At 40.6% G+C, this 17,039-nt stretch overlaps 3 protein-coding genes across 4 annotated transcripts in view; 1 reads left to right on the top strand and 2 right to left on the bottom strand.

The window, feature by feature from the left end:
* Window positions 1-17,039, bottom strand: part of LOC130073045 (gastrula zinc finger protein XlCGF7.1-like) — a 471,752-nt gene that overhangs the window by 22,178 nt on the left and 432,535 nt on the right. The window lies entirely within an intron of this gene.
* The window catches only part of LOC130073052 (gastrula zinc finger protein XlCGF57.1-like), a 175,251-nt gene that overhangs the window by 132,012 nt on the left and 26,200 nt on the right, over window positions 1-17,039 (top strand). The window lies entirely within an intron of this gene.
* The window catches only part of LOC130073075 (gastrula zinc finger protein XlCGF7.1-like), a 161,818-nt gene continuing 154,299 nt past the window's right edge, over window positions 9,521-17,039 (bottom strand). For both annotated transcript variants that reach the window (XM_056238505.1, XM_056238504.1), the window contains exon 3: window positions 9,521-10,520. In XM_056238505.1, the coding sequence (XP_056094480.1) occupies window positions 9,736-10,520 (785 nt within the window). In that variant the 3' untranslated portion in view covers window positions 9,521-9,735. The remainder of the gene's footprint in view (window positions 10,521-17,039) is intronic.

Below are 17,039 nucleotides of genomic sequence, written 5' to 3'. Positions count from 1 at the left end.
GAGTGGATTCATAGCGCGCACGGCGTTGACCAGGTGTTCCCGCAGCGTAAGCTAGCTTACGCAATACGAGAGAACCTCTCGTAAGAGAACGAATCGGTTACCTAACGCAACCTCGGTTCTCTCTAGAAGAGGGAACGAGTATTGCGTTCCCGGCCGTGCTTGCGCTACTAGCGTTTCGCTTCACGCTGAAATAAATCAACATATAAGCCTGGGAGAGACTGTTATATACACCATAGCCACGCCCATTCTGGCGGGCCATGACGCAATGAGCGCGGGGGCGCCTCTCATTGGAAGCGGGTTCAGCCCCGCTCTCCCATAGGCTTAAGCAGTTCTCTCTGAGCGAACCAATGAGCTGCTAGCTAGCCTGCTCTTGGTCTGCCGCAGAGGAACTGCGTTGTGAATGGATACAAATTATGAAATAATTTTTTGGCTTCAATATCTCAGCAAAGATGAATCTTTCCCGCAGCGTAAGCTAGCTTACGCAATACTCGTTCCCTCTTCTAGAGAGAACCGAGGTTACGTTAGGTAACCGATTCGATTTCATGAGCTCCGTGCACTTGATGTTAAATTGAGTTACAAATGTTCATGTCAGGTGTAAATAATCAATTGTGAAAGAGTTTTCATTGAGATATGATATTTGACTATTAGTTCGAGTCATTCATTTGTTAAATTAAGTTTATTTGTGTGCTGTTAATGAGTGAATAGTGCCTGGCGTGAAATGGCGGCGCGGTGTGTGCGCCACGAGTGAGAGATATGTAATGGCTAAGCGGTTAACGACTCGATTTGGATGGATGGATGGATGGATGGATGGATGGATGGATGGATGGATGGATGGATGGATGGATGGATGGATGGATGGATGGATGGATGGATGGATGGATGGATGGATGGATGGATGGATGGATGGATGGATGGATGGATGGATGTATGTTTGGTACACATACTAAAGATATATTCTAGTTCACATTGCAATTACTGTGTTCTGTAGTTAAAGGAGCTGTATGTAAGACATTTATTTGAATTAATCATAAAATGGCCCTGATATGTCACTAGACATTGAGAAATCATGTTCATTTCAAATACTTATATCACTGACAACAGTAGTCCGGCCAGGATATTGTCATTCAAAAAGTGAAGTTGCAGCCCTCAACTGATGTTGATGTTGTCATGTTGTGTTTTGGTCTGTTGCTCCACCCTCCACCTATCGACCATTCACGAAGTCAGTAGTGTTGCGGCATCCGGGTTGCCAGCTCTGCTCTAGTTACCACAGCTGCAGCTACACACGTGTCGGATAAAAAAATGCAGCCGATCTGGCAACCTCGAGTCAGGGGGGAGGGGGAGGGGATACACCGCTCTACAGTAATTTGAAAGTGATTGCAGTACCAGTTTTGGCCACAATCTTACATACAGCTCCTTTAACTAACTGGTGTATTTAAAACATGTATTTTGTGGTTAACAGGCGAAAGAGCTGCAGTTAAAGAGTGCCTGTCTGTTATGTGTTTTGTCACACAGGTATGTTAACTGGGATCTAAGAGACACTGTAATGCTGTTTTGAACTATTTATATACAATAACATTTGTGAATTGATAAGAAGAATGATTATTATAATAATAATAATTAATATTTATAATATTGCTATTACATATATTGCATATATGTGTGACAGTGTGTGTCTGCGCGCTCTCTTTCCTGCAATGTCACTTGAGGAGAGGCGAAAGAGCTGCAGTTAAAGAGTGCCTGTCTGTTATGTGTTTTGTCACACAGGCACCGTTAATAAATTCATCATCCAGTGCAACCAGCTTTGTGTGGTAAATTCTTTTATTCACAACATCTAAAAATTAACAACGCAGAGGAACAACCGCTACACATAGGCTACTTGGTATTGAGAAATGCCTAATTCCAGCGCTTGTTTCTTGTGACAAACATGCCGAGTAGCCACAAGATCTGCAGTATGTCATCCATTGTTGTTTACTATGTCGCTTAAATTTCTTCTTCGCGTGAAAATGACGTCGATCGTTTCTTTCCGGCGAACACCACGGCTATCAAGTAAGGGTACTGTTGGCGGTGGAAACGCTAGCTCGTTCATGGTTTACCGACCCGAACCATACTGTACTGCTCAGTGGCAATTGTTTGTATAGAAGTGGTTCTCTGGATCTATTTCATTCTCCATATCGTAATTTCTGTGATCAGTAAACTCAAAGCATTTCATGTTCATGCTGCGTATGTCATTCATCGCAGCGCTGTTGGCTGATTCGAAATGGTGGTGTCCCGCGTCAGCTCTTTCCTCTGAAGTAAGAGTGAAGTTTTTTAACAGTTCAGTCATGTTAAGTAATCTTTATTGTCACGTTAATCCAATGATTACCAAACAGTTTCATATGTTGCACCGTTTTGGTGAATACCACTGAATGTACACGGAGATATATCATAAATTATAGGACAGTTTCTGACTGCTAAAATGAGCTTCTCGTTCAACTTGCCTCGGTCAGACTCAGCACTGAAGAGTGACGGATCACATGCGCTCCACTGACTTCACTCCTATTGGTTGTCGCTCCCGAAAGTCACTCTTCATTTGCATAAAGTTAAACAGATCTCAACTTTGTCGCGTCGCCAGACACGTCCCATCTGGTCGCCAACGGTCGCTGGAAATCGCCCTCTCCCCTTTGAAATGAATGGAATCGTGTCGCTTTGTCGCTTGTAGTGTGAACGGGGCTTAACACCACAATCACGTTCTCCTCACAGCGCTTGTGGTTCGCGTAGAACTGACGCGTTGTTACATTTTTGGAGAGGTGCACGTCAGGGTACAACGAAGGATACACTTGCTACACACAGCCTATGACGTAGCTACAGCGTGAGTTTGATGCAGAGGTATAAATTGGGCTTTACACTGGCGGCACAAGTGGGATGCCGGAGCTTAAATAGGAACGTGTCCTTCGCGATCTGAGCTGTCTTGCAATGCGGACACACCCGTGCTGGGATAGAAGTGGCTGAAGCCACGAAGTTATCATGAGAACAGCAGAATAATGTTCAAACTGACACTTCTTTGACTTTTAGGGAAACCTTCATATCTCTGATTTGCAAACTATTCCATTGTACTCATTGTCAATCACACATTAAATTGATGTCTGATTTACTAGTTGAATCATATCATTATAAATCATGTTACAGCGGTTGAGAAAAGAGAAGGGCAACGCTTGATCAAACTATCACCAGATTCAAACTTTACTACTAATTTAACCCTTAAGGGCCGTACACACTGGGACGAATATCGGCGCGCGTTATTCGTCAGCGTTTCTCAACGCGTTTTTTGTGTTCACAACCAAGCGATTTTCGCTGACGATGAGCCGAGTGAACATGCAAATTTATTCCCTGACATTAGATGGCGCTTAATGTAAAACAGAAATAGTCCTAGTTTCTAGTCGCAGTCGCGTTTGTCATATAGTTCTTTATGTTCCGACACCAACAAGACCAGCAGCTCTACATTCATCTTGCCTTGCATCTTCCTCGTCTTATTTCTTCCCGGCAGTGTAGACACTACTTGGTGTATATCTTCTTCGCCATTACGCATGTGTGCTCGGCAAGACCGTTTTGTGTTTGAGCGCCCCCAAGTTGTGTTTACTGTAACTTCAGAAGCTCCAGACACGTAAGCTTTCAGCTTTCATTTGTTCCAGTCTCGATAAAACTGTTGAATACGACCCGGAACAACGCACCTATAGCACATTAGCATTTTACTGTGTAAAGTACTTTACATATCTTGTATTTTATTTATTTTTTATACATTGTTGTGCTGTGTACATTGTTGTTTTGTGTATTGTGTTGTGTGTTGAGTAATACGGTAGCACTTTGCCCAAGACAAATTTCCTTTCGGGGACAAATAAAGTTTATCCTTATCCTTAAGCAAAAGCGCCAATCTCATTGGTCGGATAGTTTTTGACGCGGCGCGTCAAGCCAAAAAAACCAACCCGAGGCGGTTTTTTAAAAATGACGCTTTTACGCGTGGCGTTTTTCGCGTCGGTGTGCACACTCACATTGGCGCCCTTTGTTTAGTCACGAGGCGTTAAACGTCGGCAAACAGGCCTTTAGATTAAATCACTCTATTAAAACTATCTGAATGTCAAATAATTTGTAAGTGCAATATTTATAAATCATGCATGTGAATGTGAACTTTGCTCAATTCAATTCACATTTATTTGTATAGTGTTTTTCACAATACATATCGTTTCAAAAGCAGCTTTACAGAAAAAGCATATGCCAACATTACAATTCAATTCAATTCAATTCAAACAACTTTATTTATCCCCGTAGTAGGGCAATTCAGTTTTAGCCTACCAGTCGTATCAAACAAGATAAGACGACACACTCAAATCGAGCATTCAGAAACACTGTCGATGACATCATATTGCATTTGGGCACCAGAACAGAGCAGCAAATACACAGATCACAATACATGGACTAAGCAGGGAACCAATTTCAAGTAATAAATAAATAGATACAAATAATACAGATGTTTACGATGTCTGGCACATATCTAGTTGCCGCTGTCGACAGTATTTAAAAACCTGATGGCAGAGGGAATAAAAGAATTTGCATATCTATTAGTTTTCCTTGGGGGGGTAAGGTAGCGCCGTCCTGAGGGCATTAGACAGAATTCCTGACTAAGAACATGGTCAGGATGACTCATGACCCGTCTAGCCTTCTGGAGCACCCGTTTTTTCAAGAGGGAGCTCAGGTCAATAAGCTGAACTCCAATAATCTTGGAGCAGAATTTAACAATGCTGCCGAGACTATTCTTGTCCCTCACAGACAATATATCAAACCAGCAGACAAAAGAAAATGTTAAAAGGCTTTCAATAAATGAATAGTAAAAGTTATATAAGATCCTCTGAGATACATTGAATAAGTTTAGCTTCCGCATCAAGTGGATTCTTTGTTGTCCACGCTTAATGATTGACTCTGTGTTTTTGTCAAACTTAAGATTGGAGTCAAACATGGTTCCTACTAGGTACTTATACGTCTCTACAATTTCAACATTTTCACCATGAATGATACTGGCTTCTGGGTTAAAATTAGTGCTGCACGATTAATCGTATCGCAATCGTAATCGCGATGTCAAACCTATGCGATTATATAACGCAAAATGCCGCGATTTTATATGAAATAAACAAATTAGGGCTATTAACGCAGCATCTCTTCTTTTTTGTCATCCTTTGACTAGTGTTACATGATCCCGCTCTTCGTGCAAATGCCTTAAAACCATTTTGCACGACAAGAAGTCAAAAGAGAGCGCGCTGCCTGTGAATGTCCTGAATGTGACTCACAGAATAACGCGCGCCAGTATAAATGCGCATGCACAGACCGCGTGCCAGAATACAGTTCTCTTTCGAGCTTGAACGAACAATAACACACACAATTATTATGCCAAAATGTCGTTTTGTCGATCATCTTCATAACATAAGAGCAGTCTTATGATGGACGAAAGAGTTGTGCTTGTGAGAGAATGAGGCGCGTGAGAGATCCGCGTCTCGGCAACGGCTGCTCTTAAAGGGCCAGCAGCGAATAAAGCGTTCCGTCAGTAAAGTTAATCAAAGAACAAAGGGAACAGAAAATTACTCACTGCTCTTCTAAAGAAGTTTTGTAGCTTTAATAAGGATTAGTCTATATATAATTTATAATTCATGCAGCCAGACTGTTTGATAACTTTTAGAGATGCGCGGTTGGCGGTTATAGCCGCGGACTCCGCGGATAAACCGCGGATCGGGGGGGATGACGTGACCGGAAAAAATATTTTAATTAAATTCGGGCGGGTGGCGGGCGGTTTCTAGTCTCGCGGCTGTCATCAGCAGCGCCTTGTATCAGCGGATGGCGGGCGGGTGCGGTTTTGAAAATTGGTCAAAAACGTTGGTGCGGATGGATGGCGGACGGATGAGTTTTGTGATGCGGTTGCGGATGAAATAATAGCCCATCCTCGCATCTCTAATAACTTTATTCAATTTCTGTATATAAATCTGTATATAAATCCTCAATCCTACCTGTTAAGACAGGAAGGGCACAGGTAAATATGGCATTTATTATGGGTTTATGTGAGGATTGTTTGAAGTTCACTTAATTTAAAACCTGTTATTATTTTTTTAAGCCTAATAAATATTTTAAAAGTTGATAGCTTTCAATTGTATTGATGGAATCACGGTAATGTTGGATGGCTATAATTAACGTTTAAAATGTGGGGGGTGTCGTCATTTTTATCCAGACATCAATGGTTTATTTATCATTATAGGTGTTATCAATCATTTAGTTGTTGTTGCTAGTTTGAGTTGAGAAATACACATTAATACACAGAATGATCACTAATCTGTGTGTGCATTTTACTTTAGAACCAAGCAAGTTGACTCATGAAACCATTTATTATATTGCAATCGCATATCGCAATCGCAATATTGACCTCATTAATCGCAATATGACATTTTCCTCAAATCGTGCAGCCCTAGTTAAAATGATTCTTTCTAAAATCAATGATTAACTCCTTCGTTTTTGACACATTAAGGTCCAGGAAGTTATCACACCACTTCAAGAATTGTGATAAGGCACTTCCATGGCCCGATTGGGCCCCCTGAAGAAGTGACAGTAGGGCAGTGTCATCAGAAAATTTCACAAGGTAGCTACCCTGTTGGGAAGTCCTGCAGCTATCTGTGTACATAATAAAAAGCAAAGGAGAAAGGACACAGCCCTGCGGAGACCCTGTGTTTGAAGTGGTGATACTGGACATGTGGTCATTCACAAGTACCTGCTGGAGTCTGTCTGTTAAAAAGTTTAAGAGCAACAATAAAATCTGATCAGGTAGATTAAAATAAGAGGGAAGTCGCTCAATTAAAATATGAGGCTGCATCTTGTTAAAAGCTGAAGAAAAATCAGCAAATAAAAGTCTTGCATGTGACTTGGGTTTTTCAAGGTGCTTGTATAATCTGTCTAAAATAAAAATCTTGGAATCATCCACACCTTTTCCAGCTTGATAGGCAAATTGTAATGGATCTAGTTTGCCATCGATTAGGGAGACAATTTCATCTTTCAGTATTTTCTCGAAAGTTTTCATCACAAGTGATGTTAGAGCAACTGGTCTGAATTCGTTCAGTTCTCTTGGATTATTAGATTTAGGGACAGGTATTATAATTTAAGTTTTCCATATGGCAGGAATCTGACCACATTCGACAGACATCTGAAAAAGTGTTGTAAACACCTCACTGAGCTGGTCCGCACAGTGACACAAAGCGCGTCCACAGATGGAGTCAGGGCCGGCAGCTTTACGCATGTTTACTTTCTTAAAAAGATTTGTGACATTACCTTGTGTTATCACTAGACTATTCTGTGGAACCAAAGATTCACGCATTTCAGAGATATTATTCACAAAGTCAGACCTTTCAAAACGAGAAAAGAAAGAATTAAAGACATTTGCCAAGTCAGTATTATCTACACCATTTACATGAATGACCTGCTTGGTCTCACAGGAAGACTGATTAATTGATGCCATAGATTTTATACCTGTCCTTTTATACCTATTGTAGGTCCCCTCTACAATACAGACTTTCGATTTTATTTCTGTACTTCATTTTGGCCTTCTTTATTTCGACCTTAACTTCTCTGGAAGCTGCTTTTTTCTCCAGGCAGACTGATCTCATGAAATGGCGTATTTATGACACGCCAATTCGTATTTCCATTTTTGGCGTGCTATCAACACGCATAATCGCTTTTCAGCGTGTTTATCAACGCCTTTGACTTAATGTTATATTACTGTATTATGTATATATAGACATATGACCTACCCCAACCCCGTCCCTAAACCTACCCGTCACTGGGGTTAATACCATTTATGAGTGTTCTCCTACCATCCTAGGAAAAGAAATATCGCTCCACTGATGTAGATATAGATCTTGCTTCGTTTCGCTCTGACATTTAACGGCGTACACATACACGCGGAATCACTCGGACGTTTAATGGCGTAGACATCCACGCAAAAGATTTCGGCGTGGACATACACGCGGATAGCTCAAAATGCGTATAGATAACACACCACTTGACTTGAAAGTGGCGTGTATGTTTACGCAAAGTCATGATGTCATGTTGCTCCAGGGGGTTACCTGAATAAAATATTCTTTTCTTTTTATTAATGGCAGATTTAAGTTCTTTAGTCACCCAAGGTTTGTTATTTGGGAAAATGACACATTTTTTAGATGGGATTACTGAATCCACGCAGAATGTAATGTATGATGAAACAGTGTCTGTAATTTCGTTCATATCATCACAACCATCATAAAAACATTGCCAGTCTGTACACTCAAAGCATGCCTGGAGAGAGGAGATGCTGGCCTCTGACCAGATCTTCACTGTCCTTTCCTCCCGCTCTAGGCGCCTAAAACATGGTTTGTATACAGGCATGAGATAGACACTGTCATGGTAAGAAGCACCAAAAGAAGGCATAGGCAGAGATTTATAAGCCCCGCTTACTGAGCCATAGCATAAATCTAGCATAGTGTTCTTCTGTGTGGTAGAACAAGTCACATACTGGTCATACGTCCTCAAAGACTTTTTTAGATTACAATGATTAAAATCTCCAAGGATAAACTTGGGTGCCTCTGAGCAGATAGAGTCCAGTTTATGCGTAACGTCAGCGATCAGCTGGGCAGCAGCTGTGGCGTTGGATCGTGGGTGAATGTACACTAATGTGTAAAAAAGCTGTTGAAATTCACGAGGCAAATAAAAGGCGCGGAGGGAAATGGTCAACAGTTCCACGTCTGTGGTACATCTTCTCTTTAATCACGACAGTGTTACAGTACCTTTTGTTCACGTAGAAGCACACGCCTCCTCCTCGGTTTTGCCGGTGATCACCGTTGACCGGTCCATACGAATTGGGCTTCCAAACCCAGTTAAGTTCAGGTCCGAGTCCGGGTCTGCATCCCCGAGCCATGTTTCGGTGAAGGCAAGGAGACAAGTGTCTTTCACTTCCCGTTTAAACTTGGCATACGTTTCCAGCTCATCTATCTTGTGTCTGATAGACTGCACGTTTGACAGCAGGTCCGAAGGAAGTGGCGGTAGTTTGCGGCGGTTGTCAAGCCGAAGAGTCTTAAGTCTCCGACGTAAACCACCTCTTCTTCCTCGTTTCCGATGACGGTCCATCGGTATGCCCGTTGATACGGTTCCCACTGCAGAGGTCCGTAAGGACAGGAGAAGCTCACGGCTTACTTTCCCGTATACACCATGTCCTACGGCGTGACTGGCAAAGCCCAGAAGTAGCGTTGACATGCAAAAAAGTGCAAAAAGCTCCACAAGTAATCCCATAATCTGCATTACTGAAGCACTGACGATGTATGAAGTTCCTTTCATACACACGCGCCACTCTTAAAAACAGTTTAAGACACAGTAAAAACACAATAAAACAACAAAAACGACTGGGAGACTACTGCGTCGCACACTATGAAGCGCCCCTAAAATACAATTTAGAGTGAACTGTTATCAGAGCTGTCTGTGTCCAAGTTATTCATTTCAGAAATGTACTTATACAAATCACACAGTTAGCTAACAATGTATTTATTTAAAGCAGAAACAATGTGATCGTTGAGGTAATGTGAACATGTTAATAAATGATTCGGATATATAGAAAATTGTAGCATTGGTGCATGTTGATTCAGAGATGCTTCATCTGAAGTCTTCATAAGAGTCTGGATCCAAACTGGAGCTGACGTACTCTAGTTACAACTTTGGGCAATGATTTTTCTTATGAGTCCGTAGATGAGATAATTGGTTGAATCTCTTCTCACATGAAGAGCACTGATACGGCTTCTCTCCAGTGTGAACTCTCTCGTGAGCTTTCATGACTCCTGACCGAGCGAAACTCTTCCCACAGTGTGAACACTTGAACGGTTTCTCTCCAGTGTGAATTCTCTGGTGTCTTTTTAACAGTGTGTTTGTAATAAAGCTATGCCCACAGTCAGAGCACACATGAGGTTTCACACCAGTATGAATACTCTCATGCACTTTTAAATACTTCAGTAGTGTAAAACTCTTTCCACATAAAGAACAAAAGTGAGGCTTCAGAGCAGTATGAGTTTTAAGGTGTGTTTTTAAGCTTGATGCCAAAACAAATGTTTTATCACACTGATCACAGCTGAATGATCTCACTTCAGAGTGAGTGTGTAGATGATATCTGAGAGAGCCTTTCTGAGTGAAAGTCTTTCCACACTGAGTGCATGAGAACAGATTTTTTTCAGTGTGAATTTTCATGTGTTTATTAAGGTCTGATTTACGTGTGAAACTCTTTCCACACTCAGAGCAGGTGAAAGATCCTTTGACTCCAGATTTTCCAGCTTGTTTTTGTGTGAAATTCTCTTCAGTCTTTAAAACGACTGCATTTCCATCTTCATTTTTGAAAGGATGAGATTCTTGAAACAGATGTTGTTTATCTTCATTTTTATATTTCAGTTCTCCATCTTCATTTGTGAAATGATGCTGTTTGTCTTCATTCTCTTCCATCGGGTCTAAAATCAACATTAAATTCCCCAAAATAAAAAAAGGACAAAGGAGAAACAAAGGTCATTTTTAATTTAGCAGATATCCAGTTTCTACAGAGTCTACTAGTATCTAGTTTTAGATGTATTGTTATATCCTCCTGAGAACCAGAAACTGTTTTTGAGTGTACCTTTTTTTTTTTGTCTTTTGAACTTTTGAGTTATTTGGGGGGTTTCTTGTGATAACTTGCTGGAGGCTGTGATTTGTTGACCTCCACACCTGATCCAGATATAAGGACCGTCTCAAACACTCAACCTTTGCCATTATTGTGCCATCGTGTGAGATTTTGTCGCCGTTTTGTCTAGTTTATTGTACCAGAGAGATTGTGAGTCACTATTTGAGATTGAGAGTGTGTTTGTTATTTTCTGAGAATTCTTGTTAACTTGACTTGTGTGTGTGTGTGTGTGTGTGTGTATATATATTAGTGCTGGGCAACGATTAAAAAAATTTATTGCGATTAATCGCATTGTTACGCGCAAGAGTGAATAGTGAATTCTAAAGTAGTGTATTGCGCACTTTTGATTTAAATATACTGCTATATACACAAAAGTGCAATAACATGTGGTTTGCCAAAACTTTAAACAAATAAGCTGCTTTATACCAGCAGTATTCCCTTTACACAGTAGCAATAAAATATTTATTGTAAATCTCAACTTAAACAATAATGTAATCAAATCAAATATTAAAACAAAGCTATGCCACTGCCAGGGCATTACCTTTTATCTAGCTTGTTAAAACGAGTCCAGTTTTCTTGTTTTTCTTTCTGAACAGGTATCAACAGGTGTCTTTTATCAGGGAGCAGCAGAAACAGTATATGTAGTCAGAGGTCATGACCACTACTACAGATATAAGTCGACCAACGTTACTTCTCTGATAGTAGCTTAGGTTTGGTCATGACATGGTTTCCCACGTACACTAAGATTACATTAAACAGATGTAAAGCCCAATTTATACTTCTGCGTCGAACTCACGGCGTAGCTACGTACCTGCTGTGTGTAGCGCGCGTACCGACGTGCACCTCTCCAAAAATGTAACAATGCGTCAAATATACGCGTACCGCAAGCGCTGTGATTGCTAGAACCGACAAGCTAGTGCGACAAGCGAGTGTGTTCCTGTGAAACTGTTGCAGTCATGCTCGCCTCACGTACGCGCCCGCGCCCTCCCGTTGCCAAAGTTGAATTGACGACGCGCAGCACAAATCATTGGAAGAGAGACTGATCCTCGGCTCGCTGTTTGTGAGTTTCCACAATCTAAATAGTTATCAGGACATCAACAGAAGGGAATTCACATGGCAGAGCATCTCCGCTAAACTAAACGCAGGCATATCAGGTAAAGTCATGTATAATTTTAATTTAAGTTAAAAAGGCTACAGCTGCGTAGCGCACAGAAGCCGTTACCATGGTTACTATCCATAGAGCGCCTGCCATTCACTCGCGGAGCACTGTCACCTGAGAGAACCTGCCAAAGCCCCTCCACTGCTTGTTTGGGTGGGTTATTTGCTGGCTGACCAACATCCCACCCCTCCTGTGATCCATGGTTTGACTGTAGGCCTATGTGTATTCAGAGCCAGTGAGCAACGGACTTTCAAAATAATAATAAAAAAAAATTTGCGTTAACGTGCGATAAAAAAATTGTCGGCATTAATTAATAAATGCGTTAACGCGATAATAACGCGTTAACTTGCCCAGCCCTAATATATATATATATATATATATATATATATACACACACACTCACCTAAAGGATTATTAGGAACACCACACTAATAATGTGTTTGACCCCCTTTCGCCTTCAGAACTGCCTTAATTCTACGTGGCATTGATTCAACAAGGTGCTGAAAGCATTCTTTAGAAATGTTGGCCCATATTGATAGGATAGCATCTTGCAGTTGATGGCGATTTGTGGGATGCACATCCAGGGCATGAAGCTCCCGTTCCACCACATCCCAAAGATGCTCTATTGGGTTGAGATCTGGTGACTGTGGGGGCCATTTTAGTACAGTGAACTCACTGTCATGTTCAAGAAACCAATTTGAAATGATTCGAGCTTTGTGACATGGTGCATTATCCTGCTGGAAGTAGCCATCAGAGAATGGGTACATGGTGGCCATAAAGGGATGGACATGGTCAGAAACAATGCTCAGGTAGGCCGTGGCATTTAAACGATGCCCAATTGGCACTAAGGGGCCTAAAGTGTGCCAAGAAAACGTCCCCCACACCATTACACCACCACCACCAGCCTGCACAGTGGTAACAAGGCATGATGGATCCATGTTCTCATTCTGTTTACGCCAAATTCGGACTCTACCATCTGAATGTCTCAACAGAAATCGAGACTCATCAGACCAGGCAACATTTTTCCAGTCTTCAACTGTCCAATTTTGGTGAGCTCTTGCAAATTGTAGCCTCTTTTTCCTATTTGTAGTGGAGATGAGTGGTACCCGGTGGGGTCTTCTGCTGTTGTAGCCCATCCGCCTCAAGGTTGTGCGTGTTGTGGCTTCACAAATGCTTTGCTGCATACCTCGGTTGTAACGAGTGGTTATTTCAGTCAAAGTTGCTCTTCTATCAGCTTGAATCAGTCGGCCCATTCTCCTCTGACCTCTAGCATCAACAAGGCATTACCGCCCACAGGACTGCCGCATACTGGATGCTTCTCCCTTTTCACACCATTCTTTGTAAACCCTAGAAATGGTTGTGCGTGAAAATCCCAGTAACTGAGCAGATTGTGAAATACTCAGACCGGCCCGTCTGGCACCAACAACCATGCCACGCTCAAAATTGCTTAAATCACCTTTCTTTCCCATTCTGACATTCAGTTTGGAGTTCAGGAGATTGTCTTGACCAGGACCACACCCCTAAATGCATTGAAGCAACTGCCATGTGATTGGTTGATTAGATAATTGCACTAACGAGAAATTGAACAGGTGTTCCTAATAATCCTTTAGGTGAGTGTACATATATATATATATATATATATATTAGGGGTGGAACGGTACACAGAAGTCACGGTTCGGTTCATACCTCGGTTCAGACATCACGGTTCGGTACGATTTCGGTACAATGGAGGGAAAAGCAAAACAAAAATGCAGAAGGCATTGTATTTTTTAAATAAGTTTTGTTAATAAAGGCATAGAACCAGTTTATTTGTAGTGCACTGACAATAGTTTTATATAATTCGTTTCTTAATTAAATTAATAAAAAGACAAAAAGACCTTGCGGTATGTTTGGTAATTGTACCTGAATTAATTTAAAATTAATTTGCTATATTTCAGATAAATATATTTGTTTTCCTTAATTTTAATTAACATTATTAATTAACAATGTAACATTATTCTCATCTGAATTATAAATAATTGATTTCTGTATAAAATAATACTACCATTAAAAACGCATTCGATTTTCTTTTTTAATCAATGTAGAATGTGTAAGATCAGTGCTCCGAGGACGAGAAATGAAAACCAATGCGATATGATGAATGTTTAAAAGATGGGACCCACAGACTGTTTTGAAATGGAGTTGGATAAATATGTTTTGCTTTTAAAACAGTGTGTGTGTGTGTGTGTGAGAGAGAGAGAGAGAGAGATTTTGGTTGGGTGACAGTTGTAGGTTACAGTTTGACAAGAGTTTATAGTGTGACAAAAGCACAATGTTGTGTTTTATTGCGAGTGTACACAAATAAGTAAACACTTTGCAGGTTTAATGATCTGTATGAACAAAATGACGGAGTATGTTTTTTATGTTTCCACTGTTCGATCGCGCCCGCGCCTCTCTCTCTCACACACAAACACACACTCCAGCATTGCAATCTTGACATCGCAGCCTGTTCATTATGCGGTCACACCAAACGCCAATAGAGCGTTAAATTCGCGTCTATCGCGTCTAGTTCGACGCTAGTCCAAAGCGAATAGGACGCGCGTATAAAGCCAACGTTTGAAGTGAACGCGCGTTCAGAGCTAAGCCGATGGTACAGATTATGTGTCCCTAAAGAACCCGCGTATCTAACAGTAGTTCCGCATTACATTAATTAATTTTCACGCGAGTTTTATTTATTTTTATACCGTGTATTCTCCGTGTAAATTCGTGCACCGAACCGTGACGCCCGTACCGTTTCGGTTCGGTACGAATACATGTACCGTTCCACCCCTAATATATATATAGTGTAAATATTATGATTTATAATTTTTGCCAAATTAAGGGATGTTGGAGGTTTGACGCCATTTAATTTTGTACATATTTGTTCACACTGTTTTTGGTTTAGGGAGGAAGCTAAGTTTATTTTGTTTTTAGAAAAATAAGGTTGATAAAAAGATTTTGTTTGTTATTTTGGCCTAGTTTGCCCCTGATGCTAAACCCTGGTTGAAAATAATAATACTTGTATTATTCTGCATCTCTCTGGTAGCGAGACTCTCTCTTTTCCTTTTACAGCTGATCCATAGCGGTAATAACAATTACGTTGTTTGGAGCCTAAGAAACTAATAAAAAAAAAAAAAAAAAGTGAAAATCATTTTATTCATATTTATGCTGTGTCCTCTGTAGAGGACATCAGGACTCAGTTAATAAGAAAATAATCTGGCATGATAAGACAGGCCTGCCCCCAACTAAAGATTTTTCTAGTCGACTAGTAGTTGTTCATTTAAGCCATTAGTCAACTAATCGCACGTTTATATAAATTTAATTTCTTAAATATATACTTAGGAAAATACTAAACCATAATAAGCATTTAATATAGTGTAATATATAGTATATTCCGTGCTCTCTCTCTCTCACACACACAAACACACATAAAGAATATAAAGAAGATGAGAAGATAAAAAAATAGCAAGGAAACATTTCAATTATTTAATAAAGTCGTTTTTTTGTGTTTTTATCTGCAAAGATGAAGTTGTTGACGCTGACTTGTCATCTGCGCCTATAGAGAAGCCTAACCTTTCAAACAGATTACATAATCACAGAGTATTTATTTTTTATTTGAATTGGTTAGTTTAAAACAAAAACATTAAAAAATTTCTATAGATATATTTTTATGAAAGATTCACAGAATGATTTGATGCACTATTTTACTTAATGATATATGTGTGTAAAATTGCCATAAATGTGTAGTCCCGTTCTACACGTTACGACCTCTCATAAAATATCTATTTATTCACTCACAACTAGGGTTGGGTATCGTTTGGGTTTTATCCGATTCCAGTACCTACTCGGTATTTTTTAAACGGTTCCGGTGCTTAAACGGTTCTTAAATCGGTACTTAAGAAAATGAAACCGCACACACTTTATCAAAAAATAATACCCTTTAATTTACAGGGCCAAACTGGACACAATATTAACTTAAATCTTTAAACAATATAAATACAAGTAACATATGGTAATAATAAAACCAATATAAAATAAAAATTCATATTTACATAATATCAAATGAAACAATATTGTATCAAACAATGTAATAATACTGGAGATTAATAGAGATTACTAGCAGGCAGAGCTGCCAACTCTCACGCATTGACCGTGAGACTCACGCAAATGACCCTTTTCACACAGAAAAATCGCGGACAAAGAGGACACTGACAGACAAGACCGAGAAGGTTACTTTTGATATGGAACAAATCCACAGCTGTCAGATTCTGTCAATATTTTTACGAGATTCACACAATAAATAACGTTTTGGCTCTTTGAAATGTGACAGATCGCTGTAGCGCGTCAGTTCAAGCGGCACGTGATACAGCAGCCTACAAATCCACTGCTTCTTAGCTACGCAGCGTTGAGTGAACCTATGAAAGAGAACATCTCTGGTTACTGGTGTAACATATCTCTCAATAGGGAACGGGACGCTGCCAAGCTCCTCGTGCTGCCGACCAGCTTCCTTTTTCGGCAGAGAGAAATCTGAGGAGCAGATGGCGCGCGCGCGCCAACATAGTATGACGACGTAAGTGCGTCGATGCGGCGCCCGCGCCATCAGCCAATGGATTGGCTTGATTCTATATGGGATTCAGACTATCGGCACACCCAGAGGGCGTTCTGACGCGTAATTTTACACGTGAAATGCAGCCAAACCTTGTGAGAAAGAGCGCGCATGCGAGACAGAAGAAACTGTGCTCCAAACTGTGTAGCACACGCACGGCGGAGAGCGAGCGAGCGAGAGACTTTGTGTGTGTGTGTGTGCGCGCGCGTGTGTGCCTAATGAAGTTAGGCACCGAAATCAGGCACCGAAATTTTCGTTCTTATTCGGTCTGGTTACTACCGTTTACGTCGGAACCGGTTCCCTATTGGCACCGAGTTTCGGTACCCAACCCTACTCACAACAGACATGATAATAATGAACATACCAACCAAGGAAAGAATTTAGCAGATCAGACAACAACTAACATGGAAAAACAAAATAAAGATCTAAAGACACTTTAAGTGTAATAATGGGAGTAATAACTTGGCAATATTTCTATAAGAATATATGATGGACATGTATGAAATCAGTGCCCTGTTTCATAATAGAGT

The sequence above is a fragment of the Rhinichthys klamathensis genome, unplaced genomic scaffold (assembly GCF_029890125.1).
Source record: "Rhinichthys klamathensis goyatoka isolate OS25496 unplaced genomic scaffold, OSU_Roscu_1.1 h1tg000523l_1, whole genome shotgun sequence".
In the NCBI taxonomy this organism is placed as follows: Eukaryota; Metazoa; Chordata; class Actinopteri; order Cypriniformes; family Leuciscidae; genus Rhinichthys; species Rhinichthys klamathensis.
This window is presented reverse-complemented; position numbering and strand designations above follow the sequence as displayed.